The sequence below is a fragment of the Vulpes lagopus genome, chromosome 7, assembly GCF_018345385.1.
Source record: "Vulpes lagopus strain Blue_001 chromosome 7, ASM1834538v1, whole genome shotgun sequence".
Lineage (NCBI taxonomy): Eukaryota > Metazoa > Chordata > Mammalia > Carnivora > Canidae > Vulpes > Vulpes lagopus.
Genome location: NC_054830.1, coordinates 17,495,565 through 17,513,829, shown reverse-complemented (window position 1 = coordinate 17,513,829; position 18,265 = coordinate 17,495,565). Strand labels below are relative to the sequence as shown.

At 47.1% G+C, this 18,265-nt stretch overlaps 1 protein-coding gene across 2 annotated transcripts; it reads right to left on the bottom strand.

Moving 5' to 3' along the window:
* Positions 1-6: 6 nt before the first annotated feature.
* Positions 7-16,964, bottom strand: LOC121494835 (ATR interacting protein). 2 transcript variants are annotated; one of them, XM_041761821.1, is made up of 13 exons: positions 15,398-16,285; positions 12,829-12,959; positions 11,171-11,341; positions 9,251-9,369; positions 7,949-8,106; positions 5,871-5,972; positions 5,421-5,550; positions 4,540-5,229; positions 1,798-1,934; positions 1,545-1,636; positions 1,037-1,117; positions 581-833; positions 7-170 (listed from the first exon to the last, which is right to left on the bottom strand). In XM_041761821.1, exons 1-13 carry the CDS (start codon positions 15,642-15,644, stop codon positions 103-105), a joined length of 2,379 nt encoding a protein of 792 aa, XP_041617755.1. In that variant the 5' UTR covers positions 15,645-16,285; the 3' UTR covers positions 7-102. The 2 variants fall into 2 exon arrangements, with proteins under 2 accessions (XP_041617755.1, XP_041617756.1); XM_041761822.1 differs by lacking the exon at positions 4,540-5,229 and having other exon boundaries at positions 15,398-16,964.
* Between the last annotated feature and the right edge of the window lie 1,301 nt (positions 16,965-18,265).

Below are 18,265 nucleotides of genomic sequence, written 5' to 3'. Positions count from 1 at the left end.
GGCTAGTGTGTTCTCAAACAGCGCTTCACTGTTTTTAATCAGTTGATGTGGTGAGGGAAGTAGTGGTTCTGGTGCCACCATGTGGCTCAATGCTCACTGGCCTCAGCTACAGTCCATCTCGGGGTCATCGGTATCGGTTTCAGCAGCACAGAGGTCATCCAGGGCTGCCTCTGAGCAAAGAGAAGAGGGGTTTATGGTGAAGGCCTGGAGGTGGGCACAGGTGGGGGGGAAGACCCACCGACCGCTCTTCCCCCACACCCAAGGGAACTAACCAGTCCCTTCCACGCCCAGGCCTTGATCCCTCAGCTACTGCAAGCAGTGATAAAAAGGCAATTCAGACAGGGATGTTTCTGGAAAAACCGTGGCTCTGCCAGGCCAACTCAACAGATACAAGCAAAAGGCAGCCTGATATGCTCAGAGAGGAGTCTGAGCAGTAAAGCCAATATGACCCCCGTGCCAGCAAAGGCTGCTTGGAGGGAAGACTGCTGACTTACGGCCAAGAAGTCTGACCTGTCCATGAACTTCAGAGAAACCCCGCATGTGGGTTGGGCAGGGGGTGGGCGTTCCTCCTGCCGCTCACCTTCACAGTCGGCCACATCAGGGAGCCCTCGAATCAGCATGCTGACCCCTGGCATCACCTGGTCATACTGATGCAGGACCTCCACGCAGTGCACAGTGAAGAGCTTGTCCTTCTGGGACAGGCCGTGCAGCAGCAACACTGTGTCCCGCAGACACCGCACTGTCCGCCTCTGGCAGTCTGTCCTTGGGGACACCCCTGCCCTCCGCACTGTCAGCCACTGTCTGTGCAGCATCACTGTGAGTGCTCTGACCACCTAGGGAAGAGTGAAGGCCGAGGCCGCGTCTCAGGGCTCCTGCACCTTCACTACCTGCTCAGCTGGACAGCACCCTTCCTGGCCACTCCAGGTGAGGAGGGTTCTGAATGATGGCAGAGGGTTAGAAGGAGCAGAGGGTCCTTGCATAGGGTCACCTCACCCCCCAACAGAGCTGCCACGCTGTTGGCCTCTGGGGCACTCACCTCCACGTTGCACTGGCAATTAGAGCCAGTGACTGAGGAGGAGGGGCTCTGCACGCCAAGCTTAGCCAGGAGCCACACGGCCTAGAACAAGAACAGACTGTTCCATCTGTGGCAGAATGAGACCCTGATCACAGTGAGGGCTTTCTAAGGCTTCTCCTACAAGTGCTCCAGTTGCCTTAGCAACTGCCTGTCTGTACAGCAGGATCCAAGAAATGGTGTTGTGGGGCCTTCCCAGGCTAGACTATGGGCTAATACATGTGTCTCGCCAGTGACCCACCTGCCTCTGGGCCCCAAAGCCAGGGTAGGACCCATTATCAGTCAAATCTGTCAAATTTCAGGACATTCTTGGGTCCACCTTTATGGCTTCTGTGCAGTGTGGAGCCCTCAAACTGAGTTTGCTTTGTTACCAAAATGAATTAAGCCCCGTTCTCCCCAGAAGGAGTAGGAACAGTGGCCCTTAGGTGGAGTGGGATGGTGAGCAGTTCGCAGAGGGGGCTCAGGAATTTACCTCTTGTTCTAGTTGAAGCCACTGTGTCTCGGAGGCCACTTTGTCAGGCCTTGATGTGATGTACATGTACAGCAGCAGGAGGAGACAGCCTTCTGAAAAGGATGCCCCACCTCTCACTCAGGGTCTCCCTTCTTACCCGGAGCCCAGGGCACAAACTACAGAAGCCCTGAAGAGGCCTCTGACCTGCCCCTGCCACCACCCTTGCTTCCAACCTGAAGGAGCAGCCCAGCCGCCCACCCCTGCCCTGCTTTACCTGAGTGGGAGCAGAGTTGAGGGGCCAGCTTCTCGTGGTCCACCAGGAGGGAGAGGAGCTCAACAGTCAGCAGCACACTGGGCAGGGGGCTCTCGGGGCTGAGGCACTGTGGCAGCACCCGGAACACACACTGGAACCTATAGCACAGGGGCCCAGAGGGACAGGACACTGATAACCCAATCCCACAACTCACCCACTTTTCACTGGAGGCAACAGGAAGTTTTGAGCAGGTAGTACAAGGAGCTGTGGTTCAGGCCTGGGTTCAAATGCTGGCTGACCACTACCACCTACTTGCTAGTACATCCGCTTCCTGTGAATGAGTGGGTACTGGCCTCCATTGCAGTATTGCTGTGGCTTAGGACAGGCCCTTACCAGGCACAGTGCCACCTGTAAACAGGGGATGCCTCCCTGGACCTGGGGTGCCTTGCTTCCACATTGCTTGTGGGTGCTTTCCACCTCTGCTCCCAAACAGGGAGGCAGATCTTAACTTGGGTGTGAGAGAATGTTATGATCCCACTATCTGAGAACTGGTCAGGCTCCAGAAGTGACAAATGCAGACTTGGCTAGGGTGGGATTTTATGAGACCACTTGCTGAGCAGAGCATTTTCGAAAACATCAGTTCCTCTGTCACCAAGTATGAGCAGGTACCTACTTGGAGAGTGCATGGGTGAGGAGTTCTGGGCACACTCTCCCCCAGGTTTCACAGGCACAGAAAACAAAGGAACTAAGTCCCAAGACAACTACTGCTATTTGCTTAACCCACACAACCCCATGGGTGGGGAGAGGGGCAATTCTACATGTCCCCCTGCAAGCATCTGCAGCACCTCAGTACACACCATCGAGGGTTGAGAATATTCCTCAGTATGCCATTATGAAACAACTTCTTATTATTTGGAGTGAAATCATTTTAGAGCAAATCCCATACAGTGGATAAGCTGCATGATTTCAGTTGCAGGGAGTGTGAACTTTGTGGGACACTGGGTTTAACCTGGTGGTTACTCAATTTCACCATGAAGTTAGAAGTGGTCTCTAGTCCACGTGTAAAGTCCCTGAAACTATCTGCAAGAAAAATCCATCTTTATGTATGACACAGTGGTTTCCAAATTATTTTTTGATAGCATCAGAACCTTTTTTAAAATTTTTTTTCCAGAACCCCCAAACACACAATGTAGTCCTACTGTTCTGTCTGAAGCTGGGGATTAAGACCTCTCTGCTCAAAAGCCACTGCCATCCTAGTACCTAGGGATGACCCTGGACCTATGTCTACACCAGATGTGGTATGAAAACATGGGTCTAAGGGGATAATTTGTCCTGAAGCCTGGGTGGGCAGAGGTGCCCTTTATGAGACTACAGTCTGCCTGGCTACTTGTGTCTCATTGCACATTGCTTTGGAGCCTTGGTGGCACATGTCCTTAGCTTTCATTCCAAGGTGAACAGGAAGCTGTGTGGTAGTGGGGTTCAGCCTGCAAGGATGTAGGGATTCTGAAGAGAAGCACCAAGTGGGAGGTGGTGTCAGACAATGATTAGGGGCAAGTTTAGGAGCCTGGCTTGAAATTCACCCAGCATGCTCTCTATTCATATTCATATAACAAATACTGAGTGCTTATAGTGAGCCAGGCTCCATGCTGGGTGTGAGGATGAGGGCTTAGAGGCTGTCACATGAGCTAGTGAACAGAAGGTCTCTGTCTGGCCTAGTAAGCATCCACTAAATAGCTGTTTTTCCATGTCCTCATGAACAAGCTCAACAGGAATGGAATGATGGTGTATCTACTAAGAGGAGTGGTAAAAAGTGGTTCTTGGGATTCATTCAACACCAATGAAACAAGCAACCAGCCACTATGAGCTAGGTCTGTGCCAGAAACATAGGTGATGGTTCTGAACCTATGGAGCTGCCTACACTACACTAAGGTACTGTGTCCAGCTCTGAGGACTACCTTTAGGATGGACTGGACCAACTAGAATATCCTCAAATGGAAACCAGGATCCAGAAATGTTTTTAGGCAACAAGTGTGCTAAGCTCAGAGACTAAAAGCTTAAGGTAAGTGCAGCCAGTAGAGTTATTCCAAATAGGAACTGGCCTCTTGGTGGCATGCTGACAGGGAGACAGGATTACTGAATGAGGGGATGGGCTAGATGGTGTTTACAGTTCCTCCCAGTCTTAAGGCTCTGGAATCCCAAGTTAGGAATTTATGACAATAGTGTTCACAAGCGAGGTTCATTATACAACCACTTCTAACAAACCTTAAGAGGAGCAGGTAACCTATGGCTCATGTCAGAGTAGGGCACAATGATGATGGGCAGATTCCCAGCAAAGTCAGCTTATGGGCTGCAGACCTACCCCACACCCTCTGCTTCCTTGGGGAACTTCACCAAACTTAAATGTGGTGTGATACACAGTCTTCATTCATGGCTCAGGTTCAGGACTCTTGGTTCAGCCTTTGTCCTGCAGACAGGACATGTTTCCATAGTGGCTAAAACCCTTCTTTCATCACATGTCTTTTGCTTACTTGCTGTACAGAGGCAGAATTAAGCCAAATAAATCACTTCCTTGGTTCTCCTAACACCTGTCCCCACTCCATCACTCCAAAACTCCCTGAACGAAGTCTTAGAGTGTAAAACCAAGGTTTAGCACTGAGCAGTATAGATAAGTCAAGATGTGGGCAAAGTATAAGGGCCACAGGACAGACCTCAAGAGGTCAGGTAAGACCCACGAAGAATCATGACTCCCAAGCTGTGTTATACCTGGGCAGGAAATCAAAGGAAGCGTTTTCAGCTAATTTCACCAAAATCTTAAGACATTGGCTCAGGACACTGGCTTGAAGGTGACCTGTTGCTGAAGAAGAGAAAGTCAACAGGTGAAGAAGCATCTTCAGTAGTGGATGCTGGCCTTGGTCATTGGCAAACCCCCTTGGGGCTGAGGACACATCCTCATGATCTTGTCCTTGAACCTGGCTCTGGTTTCCTTCCCTAGCAGCAGAATCCACCCCTGCATCTGACAGTAATAGGTGGACAACTGCTCCGCTGTGGCACACCAGGTGCTGAAGAACACTGAGTGAAGCCACAGAGAAGCCTTCCATGTTGCAAGGTGAGTCCTCGAGGCTGGCCTCTCCCCCAGAGCTCACGCAGGAGGAATGTGTTGGTGAGTCCCCAGGTGCTCCATTTCTCTTGGCTGCTGCCAAATCTTGCAGAGCCTGGCAGTGTAAGCCGATAAAGAACTGTACCAGGGGGAGGAGATGCACAGCTCCAGGAAGCTGGCAGAGTGGGAAGGCCCTTCTGCCTCCCTCTGCTGGGTCTCCATCACACGAGCTTTCATCCCTGGCAATCAGATTCAATCCAGTGAGTGCCAGGTTCTGTGCTTCTTTCAAGGCCAAGAGGGGAAATGACCCATCGCGAGAACCTGTGGTTCTCAGGCTTGAAATCCCAGTCAAGGTACTAGCAGCAAATACAAAAGAAAACACGTAAGTATGAGATGGAGACAAGGTCAAGGGCCCCAAACAACCTGCCTGCCAAATTCTCTAGTTTCCCCCCAAGCACACAGACCTCCCAGGCTGGCCCAGACCAGAAAGGGACTTGCTTCCTAGGAACTTCTTCCTAAGTGAGCTTTTGAGGAGTCTGAGGCTTACCTGCCAAACCCCAGTGGCTGTAGCAGGGTGCCAGTAGGAGCCTCAGAACAACTGCTCAGGAGGTGGCACAGACCTAAAGATGACCCTGGGATCAAAGGCTGCTTCAGGAGAAGGTTTATGAGAATGGAACCTGTAGAAGACAAGGTGATTCTAGAAGGTTCTAACAAGGGAGGCCTTTTCTAAGGCTTGAGGGAAAAGTGAGGGTTTCTTGGATGCTAACTGTCATCTAAGCTACCCTTAAGCTCCCTGTGGGTGCTGAGGGCTCTGGGACATACCTGCTTTGGCCCCTTCTATTTTACAGTCTTCTGCTTAAGTCACAGACTACTGTTCCCCTGGCCCCTCTGAAGGACTGCCTGGGGTGCTGGTTTTCAGAGGCATTTCTATTGTAGCTCTGCAGAGGACTACCGGAGCTGTGCCGGCCTCCTGCACAAGGAGCAGGGGTTCTGGTACCTTGAGTGTTTGATCTCTGCATCCAGCTGTCAATTAGACTTTTCTGGGATTCTTCTTGCTTTACGGGGTCACCTCCCATACTGTGGTTCTTATTCTCTACAACTAGATAAAACATGAATCAAAACTTGAGCACAAAAGCACAGGCACATCAGAAACTCTTGAATGTAGCAAGTTTTTAATTTACTTTTTTAAATAAACTCTACCATCAACATGGGACTCGAACTCACGACGCTGAGATCAAGAGTCGCAGGCTCTATGGACTAGGCCAGCCAGGCACCCCATACTGAGTTTAAAACAAGAGCCATGGGCAGCCCAGATGGCTCAGTGGTTTAGCACCACCTTCAGCCCAGGGTGTGGTCCTGGAGACCTGGGATTGAGTCTCACATCGGGCTCCCTGCCTGGAGGCTGCTTATCCCTCTGCCTATGTCCTTGCCCCTCTCTCTCTCTCTCTCTCTCTCTCTCTCTCTCTCTCTCTGTGTCCCTCATGAATAAATAAATAAAATCTTTAAAAAAACAAACAAACCAGAGCAACTCAAGAATCCTCACATTTTTGCCTTTCTCATGCAAAGCAGGAACTCCGGGATCCCTGGGTGGCGCAGCGGTTTGGCGCCTGCCTTTGGCCCAGGGCGCGATCCTGGAGACCCGGGATCGAATCCCACATCAGGCTCCCGGTGCATGGAGCCTGCTTCTCCCTCTGCCTGTGTCTCTGCCTCTCTCTTTCTCTCTGTATGACTATCATAAAAAAAAAAAAAAAAAAAAAACAGGAACTCCTACAAAGGAAGGGAAGGGGAAGGGGGAAGAGAAGGGGAAGGGGAAGGAAAGAGAAGTTGTTTGCCCCACTTTAAAATGAAGCAATATGGGACGCCTGGGTGGCTTAGCGGTAAAGCATCTGCCTTCAGCTCAGGGCGTGAGTCCCAGATCAAGTCCCACATAGGGCTCCCTGCATGGAGCCTGCTTCTCCCTCTGACTGTATCTCTGCCTCTCTATCTCTCTCTGTCTCTCATGAATAAATAAAATCTTAAAAAAAAAATGAGGCAATATAACATAAAAGCACTAATCACTAATACTTACGGTGCTTATTCTGTGCCCGATAGACTCTGTTCTAAGAGCTTTACCCATGTTAGCTTATTTGTTCCTCAAAGCAACCCTAAGAGCAAGTGTTATATCATTAGCACTATTTTATATCTAGGAAAACAGAGGCACAGGGGTTAAAAGACTTGCTTACCCACATCACACAAGCCAGTAAGTAGTGTGATTGGGGTTTCTGCCCGGCCGGTAGGCAACATTGCCTGGTCCTAACAATTATCCTATACTGTTCCCGTATTTGCCAGATGCCAAAAATGTGAATGGTTGAGGTTCTCAGAGGTGGCGTGATGGCCAATGACTTGAAAGAATTGATGGTGGTAGGAGAGAGGCAATATATCTGAATTGTAAGATAAACTGACACAGCACATTCTCACAGTGAAAATCTACCAATGCTAGATTGTGTCCCTCTCTATAAAGCAGTAGCACACCCTCAGTCTGGACTCAGTGGCACAAACTCACGGCTGAAAGGAACACAAATTCCTGTATACTAGCTGTGTTCCTTGTATGTCAATGGATGTCGACTGGGGAGGTTTTAAATTATACCTGGAAATTCTAGACACACTTCTCTTCAGAAGGTGCAGCCTAGTTTCCTTCCCCTTGAACATGGCTTCTAAGGAACAGACTGTAGCAGAAGTGATGATACAAGATTTCCAAGGCTAGGCCATAAAAGGGCTAGCTTCCACCAGCTCTCTCTGGTTTGTTACCGCTAGAGGAAGCCGTCCACCAGGTTATGAGGTCACCCACGTAGCTCTGTGGAGAGGCCCACATGTGGAGAACTGCATTGCCAGTCATGTGAGTAAGCCACTTTGAAACTGATTCTCCGGCCCCAGACAACCCTTCAGTGATTCCAGTCCTCATAGAGACAAACCATCCCCACTGTGCTCTATCAGAATTGTTGTCCCACAGAACCAGGAGAAATACTCATTATTGTTTTAAGCCACAGGTTTGAACAATTGGTTACACGGCAATAGACAAGAGATAGACTGACTTACCCTCTCTGCCCACGAGGGACTTGTATCCTGGCTCTGTCTGGAAGGGGTGGGGAAGGGACATGTTAGCACTAAAAGACTCCTTTGTAGGGAAAGATGGTTTTCCAAATTGTGGAGAAGAAGCTTCTGGCTTTATAGCCACAGAAGGGCTTTTCCTAGGACTGGAAAAAGTTAACTATGAAACCAAAGTAATGATTCTGCTAAAAAGCACTTAAAATACCTGGTTATAAAACTTCTAATTTGTTTAAGTGTTAAACTTTTCATGTCTAGATGCTTTGACCAAAGGTTTTATCTATTATATATTTATCATTCTTTGTCAGGATAGCAGTGCAAAATTCAAGGCATTTTGATCCAAATTGTTGAAAAACTCTTTGATGTCTTTATTCTTCTAATCACCCAACATTGGCCATAATTCCATTACTATTTCCAATTCCACCAAAATATGTTTTTAATGTACAACAACCTCTTATTTAATAGTCCCCAGCGGCTGAATTAAAAGATTTTCAGTAGAAAGAGGGTCTGTGAAAAGGCATGTTGGGTCCTATAACTTGAAAATTGAGCCAGGTACTCAGTGCCAGTGTCTTTGTGTTAGAGAAGCAGCTTTAACACTCTGAGCGCATCAGACAATGCCAAGACCCTTCTGTCCGAGATGTGTGAGGAGGTGAGGATGGGTCTCCTCCACTCTCCTGTCTTACCTGAACTAGGCAACGCAAGAAGAGTTCAATTTTATACTCTCCCATTATGAGCAAAGGCAGCAGAATGTTCAATACCAGAAAAAGATACCCTGATTCATATTGTTCAAATTTCAAGGCTGGGATCAATAGCATGCCAGACTTCTCTGGCAGGCAGGGGACAGGACAAGACCATTAAGAAGCTGATCACATCTGCAGCAAAGGTGGGGGCTGTTGGACAAAGGTCCCCCAGGGCAGCAAATGAGAAAAAAATGTGCCAGGTAGCTGGCACTGAAACATGTTTACACGTGGGGCAAAATCAGTTATCTGAAACAAATTACATAAAAATGAAGACTGGGCCACCCCAAAAGTTCAGAGAGCATCTTTCCAGCCTTTTTTAGTCCTGAGTAAAAAGTCCTACAGAGAGGAAGCCATTCTAGAGTGTGAGGTATTTATGCTGTAATGCATTAGACCATTCATGCCTCATCTAAACCACCTTCGAGGCCTTCAGGAAAGAGGGTCTATGTCCAAATGACAAAGTTTAAATGGCCTTCATTCAAGACTAGCCTGACCCTGTTATTCATATTTTCTACTAAACCATGCAAAACAACTCTCCCTCTAGCACCATCATTACCTGGCATGGGGAATGGAGGGAGCAGCCAGTTTATTTGCTCGTTCGCTGGTCTGAAGCTTTGTCCTTAATTCATTCATCTCTGCATCTTTAAATTGAAGTTCAGACTGCAATGATTGGAGCTGGAAGGCAAAAGCAACATACTTGTGGCAGCCCCATCAAACATGTGAAAATATCTCTGGGCTTCAAAATTTCAAGCTCATTAAGGAAAAAAAACAATGAGAAATAAGTATGAAAGTCTGCTGTAACACAAATGTCCTCTCTACCAAGTTTTAGCTTTCTTCCTGAAAGTCAACATGGTATTCTAAAAAAATATGTTGAGGGCAGCCCCAGTGGCTCAGTGGTTTGGCACCGCCTTTGGCCCAGGGTGTGACCTGGAGACCGAGGATCGAGTCCCACGTCGGGCTCCCTGAAGGGAGCCTGCTTCTCCCTCTTCCTGTGTCTCTGCCTCTCTCTCTCTCTCTCTGTCTCTCATGAATAAATACATAAAATCTTAAAAAAAAAATAAAATAAAAATAAAAAGATATTTTGACCCGAACTATTGTTAGGTAGTTTGTGAGGGTTCAAACTATTGTTAGGTAGTTTGTGAGGGTGAGAGAGGTACTCAGCCTCTCTAGACTTTAGCTTATCTGTAACACAAATATGTGTCTTCATGGTTGAGGGGGTTAAAGAGAAAGGATGAATGTGAACTGTCTAGCCTGGAGCTTGGCAAGATGCCTTATCTCACAGTGACATGTCAACCTTTTGATGAATGTAATGGTACACAATTCCAGGTATGGGCAGAGTATTTGGGAATTTTACCAGAAGCCCACACAGCATGCGGAGACCTGCTCTGGCCTACTACTAAGAGTAAGTACTGTTACTCTCTGGGTATACTCTGTGCCAAGCACGGTACCAGTCACAGCACCAGTCACAGCAAGTGCAGGGCCTTTAAGCCTTATAGCGACCCTTCTGGTTATTTCCTGGAACAGATAATGAAAATGAGTCATAGAGCTTAAGTCATTACCCTGAAGTCTCTACTCATATGTGATAAAGCCTGGATTCAAACTCTGGTTTGTCTGATTACAACTCCCTTGGTCTTCCATCATGTATGTGGAGAGACAACTACTACTGTTAGAGCTGGGCATTAGGTTAGTGCTTCTTTAAAGTTTGCTAATTTGCTGAATGAATGCAGAATAAGACCCACGTCCTTGAAATTAAAGCCTTGGAAAGTCCTGAAGGAAAGTGGTGGTATGTATGGACCTCCCCCCCACCCCCAAACTCCTGAGAAATAATCATTTCCATACCTCTGTGCGATTTAAATGGGAGCTATCATCTTTGTGGTGGCAGTAACTGGGTCAGGGACAGGCACCTGACTCAGGTCAGACCAATTAGAGATTTGAGATGAGGGAAGCCAAATATTCAGTCTGCTCTAGAGCTATGATTTATGAATCCAAGAGCTGCTAGAGAACATATCTTTTACCATAAGGATAGAGCCTGTCTAGAGTATAGGAGACAGTAAAGATGAGTTCTGGCAAGGCTTGAGTTATTCAAAGCCTCAGCACACCTGTTTTTTTACCCAGACTTAGTTATGGAAGTCAATACATTTCCTTTTGGCCTTAGCTATGTCAATTGAGTTTCTAATCTGCCAGAAAGATCTTACTTAATCCTATTTCTGGAAAGTCTAAGCTATTGATTTATTTCTGCCAAGACCAACTATCATTTCTGCAGTTTCATCTAATTCCTTTTCCAATCCACATGTAGAGCCTAGAAGAAAAGTATATGCAATTAACTGATAGCAGAAAATATTTAAGACAAATAACTGTTGAAATCTTCCTGGAAGATTTATAGACACTTTGGTCAACGCCTCTAAAAGAACTCAGTAAGCAGGTAAAGCTTGTGTCCAGAACAAGAAAGAAAAAAAAAAAAAAAGCTCTGGGTCACCTTTTTGGAAAATTCTTTTTCCTTGTCACCAAGTGCTTGAGCTTTCTCTTGTTCGAGAAGGAAATGTGATCTTCTCTGTTCCTCTAAGATGGATTCTGTCTGATGCAGTGAGTCACGCAATATTTTTATTTCTCCATTTTTAATGAGGACTTCTTCTTCCATTGCCTTCATCTGTAAATCCCAAATCAGTCTTGTGAAAAGCTTGCAAGGGAAAGTTACATATGTGCTTGTTTCAACATATAGCGGGGGAAATGGAGAGAGCACGTGTAAACCATGTTCTACAGACCAATGAGTCCTCAAATATATCCATACCTACTAGATGTCACCATGGTCTACTAGGCCCATTCATGGAACAATGGACATTCAGCAAGATAGCTTAAGGACACACTGTCATCCACACATACACATTTTGTAGGTTCTAATAGGTATTAAACAATCTGAATCACACACTTCACAGATCCAGAATTTCATACTATATTCCTGGTTTTCCTAAGGATCTACAGAAAGTCATTTAAGGATGTCTGCTGGGCAGCCCGGGTGGCTCAGTGGTTTAGCACCGCCTTCGGCCCAGGGCGTGATCCTGGAAACCCGGGATCGAGTTCCATCTCGGGCTCCCTGCATGGAGCCTGCTTCTCCCTCTGCCCTGTGTCTCTGCCTCTCTCTCTCTCTCTCTCTGTGTCTCTCATGAATAAATAAATAAAATCTTAAAAAAAAAAAAAAATAAAGGATGTCTGCCTTTTGGTAAAACTGCTAAGGAAAACAACAAGCATTATGATGTTGTGTTCCCTATATAAGATATATGCTATAAATTTGTCTCGGTGCTATGACAGAAAGTTTGTATCTCTTTTTTTTTTTTTTTAAGATTTTATTTATTTATTCATGAGAGACACAGAGAGAGAGAGAGAGAGGTAGAGGGAGAGGGAGAAGCAGGCTCCATGTAGGGAGCCTGACGCGGGACTCAATCCTGGGACTCCAGGATCACGCCCTGGGCTGAAGGCAGGAGCCAAACCGCTGAGCCACCCAGGGATTCCCCCCGTATCTCTTTTTGGACCTGGTATACAGTGTTTCCTTTCTTGACTAGTTGTTAGGAATCTCAGGATTTGATTTCAGTCTAAATTTTCTGGCTTGCTTTCCCCAGCCTTCCTCCATTTTGTGGGATGAATCTGAACTCTACTCTTGTTTTAAAACTTTTTTTTTTTTTAAGATTTTATTTATTTATTCATGACAGAGATAGAAAGAGAGAGAGAGAGAGAGGCAGAGACACAGGCAGAGGGAGAAGCAGGCTCCATGCAGGGAACTCGATGTAGGACTTGATCCCGAGTCTCCAGGATCACACCCCGGGCCAAAGGCACCGCTAAACCGCTGAGCCACCAGGGCTGCCTCTTAAAACTTTCATATATCTTATTGTATAATGCTTTTTAAAAAAATGTTTATCTATTTGAGAGTGAGCGAGCAAGAGGACAAGCACAGAGGGAGAGGGAGAAGCAGACCCCCCGGTGAGCAAAGAGCCCGACATAAGGCTCAATCCCAGGGATCATGACCCAAGCAGAAGGCAGATGCTCAAATGACAAAGCCACCCAGGTGCCCCCTGTACAATGCTTTATAACACATGCATAAGTGAAGAAGTTAGCTCTAAGAACCACAAGTCACTTACTTACCTTTTCTTTAAGTTCTTTGTATTGTGTCTGAAGTACCTCTAATTCAAAATTATCTTTAACTGGAACAAGTTCTCTGTTTTTCCCAGCAGGAGTTTTTGACATCCCATCTAATCTGGGGACCTTATGAACATCTGTAAAAAACAGTTTGCATATACTTTTCAGGATCCAACATTTTCCCACTTTAGTCAGTCAGTGCTGAAAAGAATCACTCTTGAAAGCAAATTAGAAAAAGATCTAGTAAGCAATATAGGTATTTTCCAACATAAGAACATGATTCAAACTCATAAATGATCTTTAAGAAATAACAGACCCTGCCCCCCCCCCCCCCCCCCCACTCCTCATCTCCCAATTTTAAGAGTCTCACCTATAGGCTAAAAAGGTGTTTTGGGGACTTCACTGGTCAGAAGTTGGAGATGTATTATTCAACAATATTTACTGAGCACCTAGATCTAAACCAACACCTACACCTACTGAGCACCTGCCATAATCTAGTCTCTAAAGCTACAGTGGGGAGCATAATGGATCTAGTCCTCATACTCATAGAGCTTACAGGACATTAAAAAAAAATTCACACAAATGTAAAATTACAACTGTGCTAAAACCTGGACAAGACAATAAATACAGAAGAACCTATCATAGGGGGATTTGATCCAACTGGAATGATTGGAAGGCTTCCCAAAGAAGTGATGACTGAGCTGAGAGCTGAAGAATAAGCAGGAATTAAGCAAATGAGTGGGGATGGGGGAATGGATGGGAAGAATAACTCAGTATTCAAGAAACAGAAATGTACAATTTATGTATTGTAAGAAAGCAGGGTGAATTCAAGAAATGAAGGTCACTGTGGCTCAAACCCAGAGAGTGGGAAAGGACCAGGTCATACCAGCTTTGCAGGCCATTTTAAGGACAATTTTTTTTTTTTTAAGATTTTATTTATTTAGGGGCGCCTGGGTGGCTCAGTGGTTGAGTGTTTGCCTTTGGCTCAGGTCGTGACCCCAGGATCCTGGGATAGAATCCTGTGTCAGGCTCCCCACGGGGAGCCTGCTCCTCCCTCTGCCTATGTCTCTGCCTCTCTCTCTGTGTCTCTCATGAATAAATAAAATCTTAAAAATAAATAAATAAACAAATAAATAAATAAAAGGGGGAAATAACTACAGGTACAACAGATTTTAAAAGTAGTAAATTTAAGGGTGTCTGTGTGGCACAGTTGGTTGAGCATCTGACTCTTGGTTTCAGCTCAGTTCATGATCTCACGGTCATCGGATCAATCTTTTTTAAAAAAAAGATTTTATTTATTTATTCATTTAGAGAGAGAGAGCACAAGTAGGGAGAAGAGCAGAGGGAGAGAGACAAGCAGACTCCATACTGAGTACGGAGCCCAACATGGGGCTCAATCTCCCAACCCTGAGGTTATGACCCAAGCGGAAATCAAGATTTAGAGCCCTAACCTGATGAGCCACCCACAGGACTTTGATCTTTATACTAAAGGCAGTGGGAAATCATTACAGCGCTTTCAGTAGGGATGTTCACTTGTATCTGTGTGAGACACAGCCAGATTGGAGTTCTGAAAAGATCACTCTGGCTGTGGTATAAAGTCTGACCTGTAGGGAATTGAGACTGGAAACGGGAAGACCATTTAGCAGATCATTGTACAGAAGGAAGGAATGATTGTAACAAAGATCAGGAAGATAGAGAGGATACAAAGAGGATGGATTCCAAAGATGGATTAAGAAGGTAAAGTTACAGGATCTGAAAAGGAATCAGATGTATGGTCGAGGAAAGGGAACTGTTGCCTTGTGCCACCTGATAGACAGGGGCACTAGTCACTGCTGTACACAATAGTCAGTCATTGATGAACATTTTTGGAATATCTGCTTTGCCAGGCACCACACACAATGCTGGAGAATGACTGGGCTTCCAGGAGATAAATGTGTAGGATTTAATATGCCTGTGAAATATCCAAGTAGAAATGCGGGGCGCCCTCAAAACGTTTCTCCTGTGAGCCCCACAATACTTCACACATTCTCCAGCTAGAATGTAAGATCCTGAAGGAAGGAGGTTTTTTGTTTTTGGTTAATTGCTAAGTATGCTGCAGTTCCTAAAGTTTTGGGCACTGAGTACAACTTACTGGTTGTATAAAGGAATAAATCTCTCATCTCTTGCCTTAGCCAAGCCCCTCTTCCGTTCTTGCAGCCCAAGGGGGCGGGGGAGGGGGTCTGTCACAAGAAGGGTGGGACCCCATGTGCAGGTGGTGGTGGTGATGTTCCAAGGATCTCTGCTTAGAACCAAGAACTCTGTGGCCCAAACTTCATAAACTACAGTAAACTTAACCTAGTTTTCCGTATTTCAAATTGGCTGTTTGACATTCTTGATACATTTCTCCCCCAACTCAGAAGACCTTTTTGGGCACAACTGCTGCTTAAACGAAGCCGTTCTTATATATTTTAAGCACGGAAGGGTGGGTGCAAGACACCGGGGTAGCGGTCTCTATGGGGTTCCGAAGTCCCAGCCTTCAGGGAGGTCTGGCGAGGTCTGCACCACCCTCCGGGGAAAGGCCCCGACGCGCACTCACTGGACGTGTCCCGAGCCCCGGCCTGGCACTGGCTCAGGGCCTGCGACGCGAGGGTGTCGAGTTCCTCCAGGTCGTCGGCGGTGAAATCCCCGTGGGCGCCGAACGGGTCTTCGGGGTCTGGGACGGCTGCCGCGGGGAAGCCCCGGGCTCGCTTGCTCGGAGGGTGCCCGGTGCTGGGGGGAGGGCCAGAGGTGGGCGCCGGGAGCCCGCTCCGCCTCCTGCTGCCCGCCGCGGGGGTTCCGGCCATGCCTCCGCCGGTCAGTCTCCGAAGGCACCAAGCAAGGCCTGGTCGCCGCGAGGCCGGATCGCGGGACCAACCGCCCGCGCGCCGCCGCTCCCCTCAGCCGCTAGGGCCACGCCTCCGAGCCCACGGGCCAATCGGCTGCCAGCCGGCGGGCGCGGGAGAATGACCTAATCCGAACGCGTCGCCCTGCTCCGCCCCGCCCCCTCGTCCAGCTTTGCCGGGCGCTCAGGTACCCGCGGCTGCGTTTGCGTGGGTCTCCCGCGGGATGGGCGCTGCGCGATCTGCCTTACCAGGGTGAGGGGGGGCCGAGGCTTACCGGCCTTACAGCGCGGGTGGCTCTGCGACGCTCGCCGCAGACGCGCCGGAGTCGGCCCTGACATTCATGTGAATGTACACCCGTGAATCGACACAGGCAGCATTCAGGGGTTTGGTCTCTGCGACTTGGAAGATTTCCTCCCGCCGGACTCCCCTCTCACATATCCAGAGGTTCTCTTGAGGAGGAGTCTGAGAGAGTGGGGTTGGGCCAAGAGTATGAAAACAGCTTTTGTGAGGAGGGATCTTTGAGAACAGTAGACGTTCGAATGTGTGCATTTGAGATCGGTCTGGAGAGGAAAGGTCTCAGGAGAAGGGGTGATCCTGAGAAGGGCGCGCCTGTGTTGGAGAGGGTGGGAACTCACTGCTCATGCTGTTGACATTCATTCATTTCCCTGAGAGCGCCTGAGTGGTCTCGTCCCAAGCGCGGGTCATGAATGAACGAAGCTCAGGAAGTCAAGAAAGGCTCCTTGAAAGTGGCGCTTGGCCTGTCCTCCAGGTTGAGTGGGAGTTAATCGAGCTAGCATGGAGACTGGCATACAAGACTAGTCAGATAAGAACACAACACGGACATGGAGGAGTTAACCTGTGGCAGAGAGGAGGTAAGGCTTCAAAGAGGAGCAGGACTTGGGCACCTGACAGGATTTTATTGGGCAGCAGTGGTGTGTGGGGCAAATGAGCAGAACTGGGTGTTAGAGAGTAACAGAGGTAAGACTCTACCCTTGCACACTCAGTGCCACACTTAGCATGTAAGTGTCCTATGAATGTCTGTGGAAACAGTAAATGAAAGGGAGATGGTTGTCAGGGTCCAGAAGGCCTTGAATACCTGAGTTTAGTTTTTGAGACAACTAGTAGGTCTCCTCAGCTGTCCAAATGTTGGGTGCTTAAGTCTTAATTGCTGCAGGTCTCTGGCTTTGTAAAGAAATAGGATTGTATGGGCAGCCCGGGTGGCTCAGCGGTTTAGCGCCTTCAGCCCAGGGCCTGATCCTGGAGACCTGGAATCAACTCCCACGGCAGGCTCCCTGCATGGAGCCTGCTTCTCCCTCTGCCTCTCTGTCTCTCATGAATAAATAAAATCATATATATATATAGAGAGAGAGAGAGAGAGAGAAATAAAAAAGGGTAACAGACAACTGGGACTACAACTTTATATACAGTGGTAAGGGAAGAGCTCACTACTGTAATGTTTGAATTATCTAAGGGAAAGGAGGTAATCTCCAGTACACAGAAGAATGACAGGCAGATGGGAAGAGTTGGTAAAAACAGCTTGCTTGAAATGTAGACCATTATGGCTCAAGATGATCAGGGGATGAATCCGGACTATCAGCAGGGAGTGGCATCCAAATTCCTTAGGGCCTGACTGGTCATTGTGGGGACTCTAGTTTTTGCCCTAGGAAGCCACTGAAGAATTCTGAGCTAAATAGAGACAAAGTATAACTTCATGGTTTAGCAAGAACACCACATCCTGAGTGAAGGTTATACCTTACAGAGCAAGGGTAGGGGGCAGGAAGATAAATGTGGATGTGATTGCAATAATCCAGGTGAGGGATTTTAGGTCAGGATGGGGGATCGGAATGATATTGGAGGAAGTATCCAGATGCCAGATTGAATTTTGCTGATGGTTTGAATGTGATATAAGACATGGGAACCTAGCAAGGGCCTTTTTGAAGCCCTAGAGTAAAAGCAGACCTGGGGGGTTTCAGAGTAAGCTTGGTTCTTAGAAACTTTCAGGAATCCCTCTCCTTTCCTCGGTTTTTTTATTCCCTTTATAATGCATATAGGATGTATTAATGTTGCTCCTCTCCCGTAACAAATTCCTTGACAACAGGAATTGCTCTTTGGTACACATGCAGCACGCACTTAATGGATTCCTGGCATGAAAGATGAACAATTCCATTTGGTTACAATGGAGGCAATGTGGAGGTCTTAATAGAGACCTTTTAACCCCCAATGTACAGACTCTTTCATTAACCTCATGTAATATATTCCATCAGGTTTACCAATGAATTTGTTTAATTCCAGGTGACAGTTCAGTACAGAACAAAGACTGAAGAGCACATGTTGGCAGGATTCTGGGCTAGGTTCACTCTGACCTCATAACTAAGGTAGAAATGACTGAGTGACAAGAAATAAAGAGAATATAAGCCACTGTATGATTGATTCTTTTATTTTATTTTATTTTTTTACAAAAGTTTATTCTTAATGTACAACAGGATCTAAGACAACACTTCATCCCAGCTATAGGTGGCAACAGATGCTATGATAGGGAATCCAGATGTTTAAACAGGAATGGAATTAAGGATCATCACTGC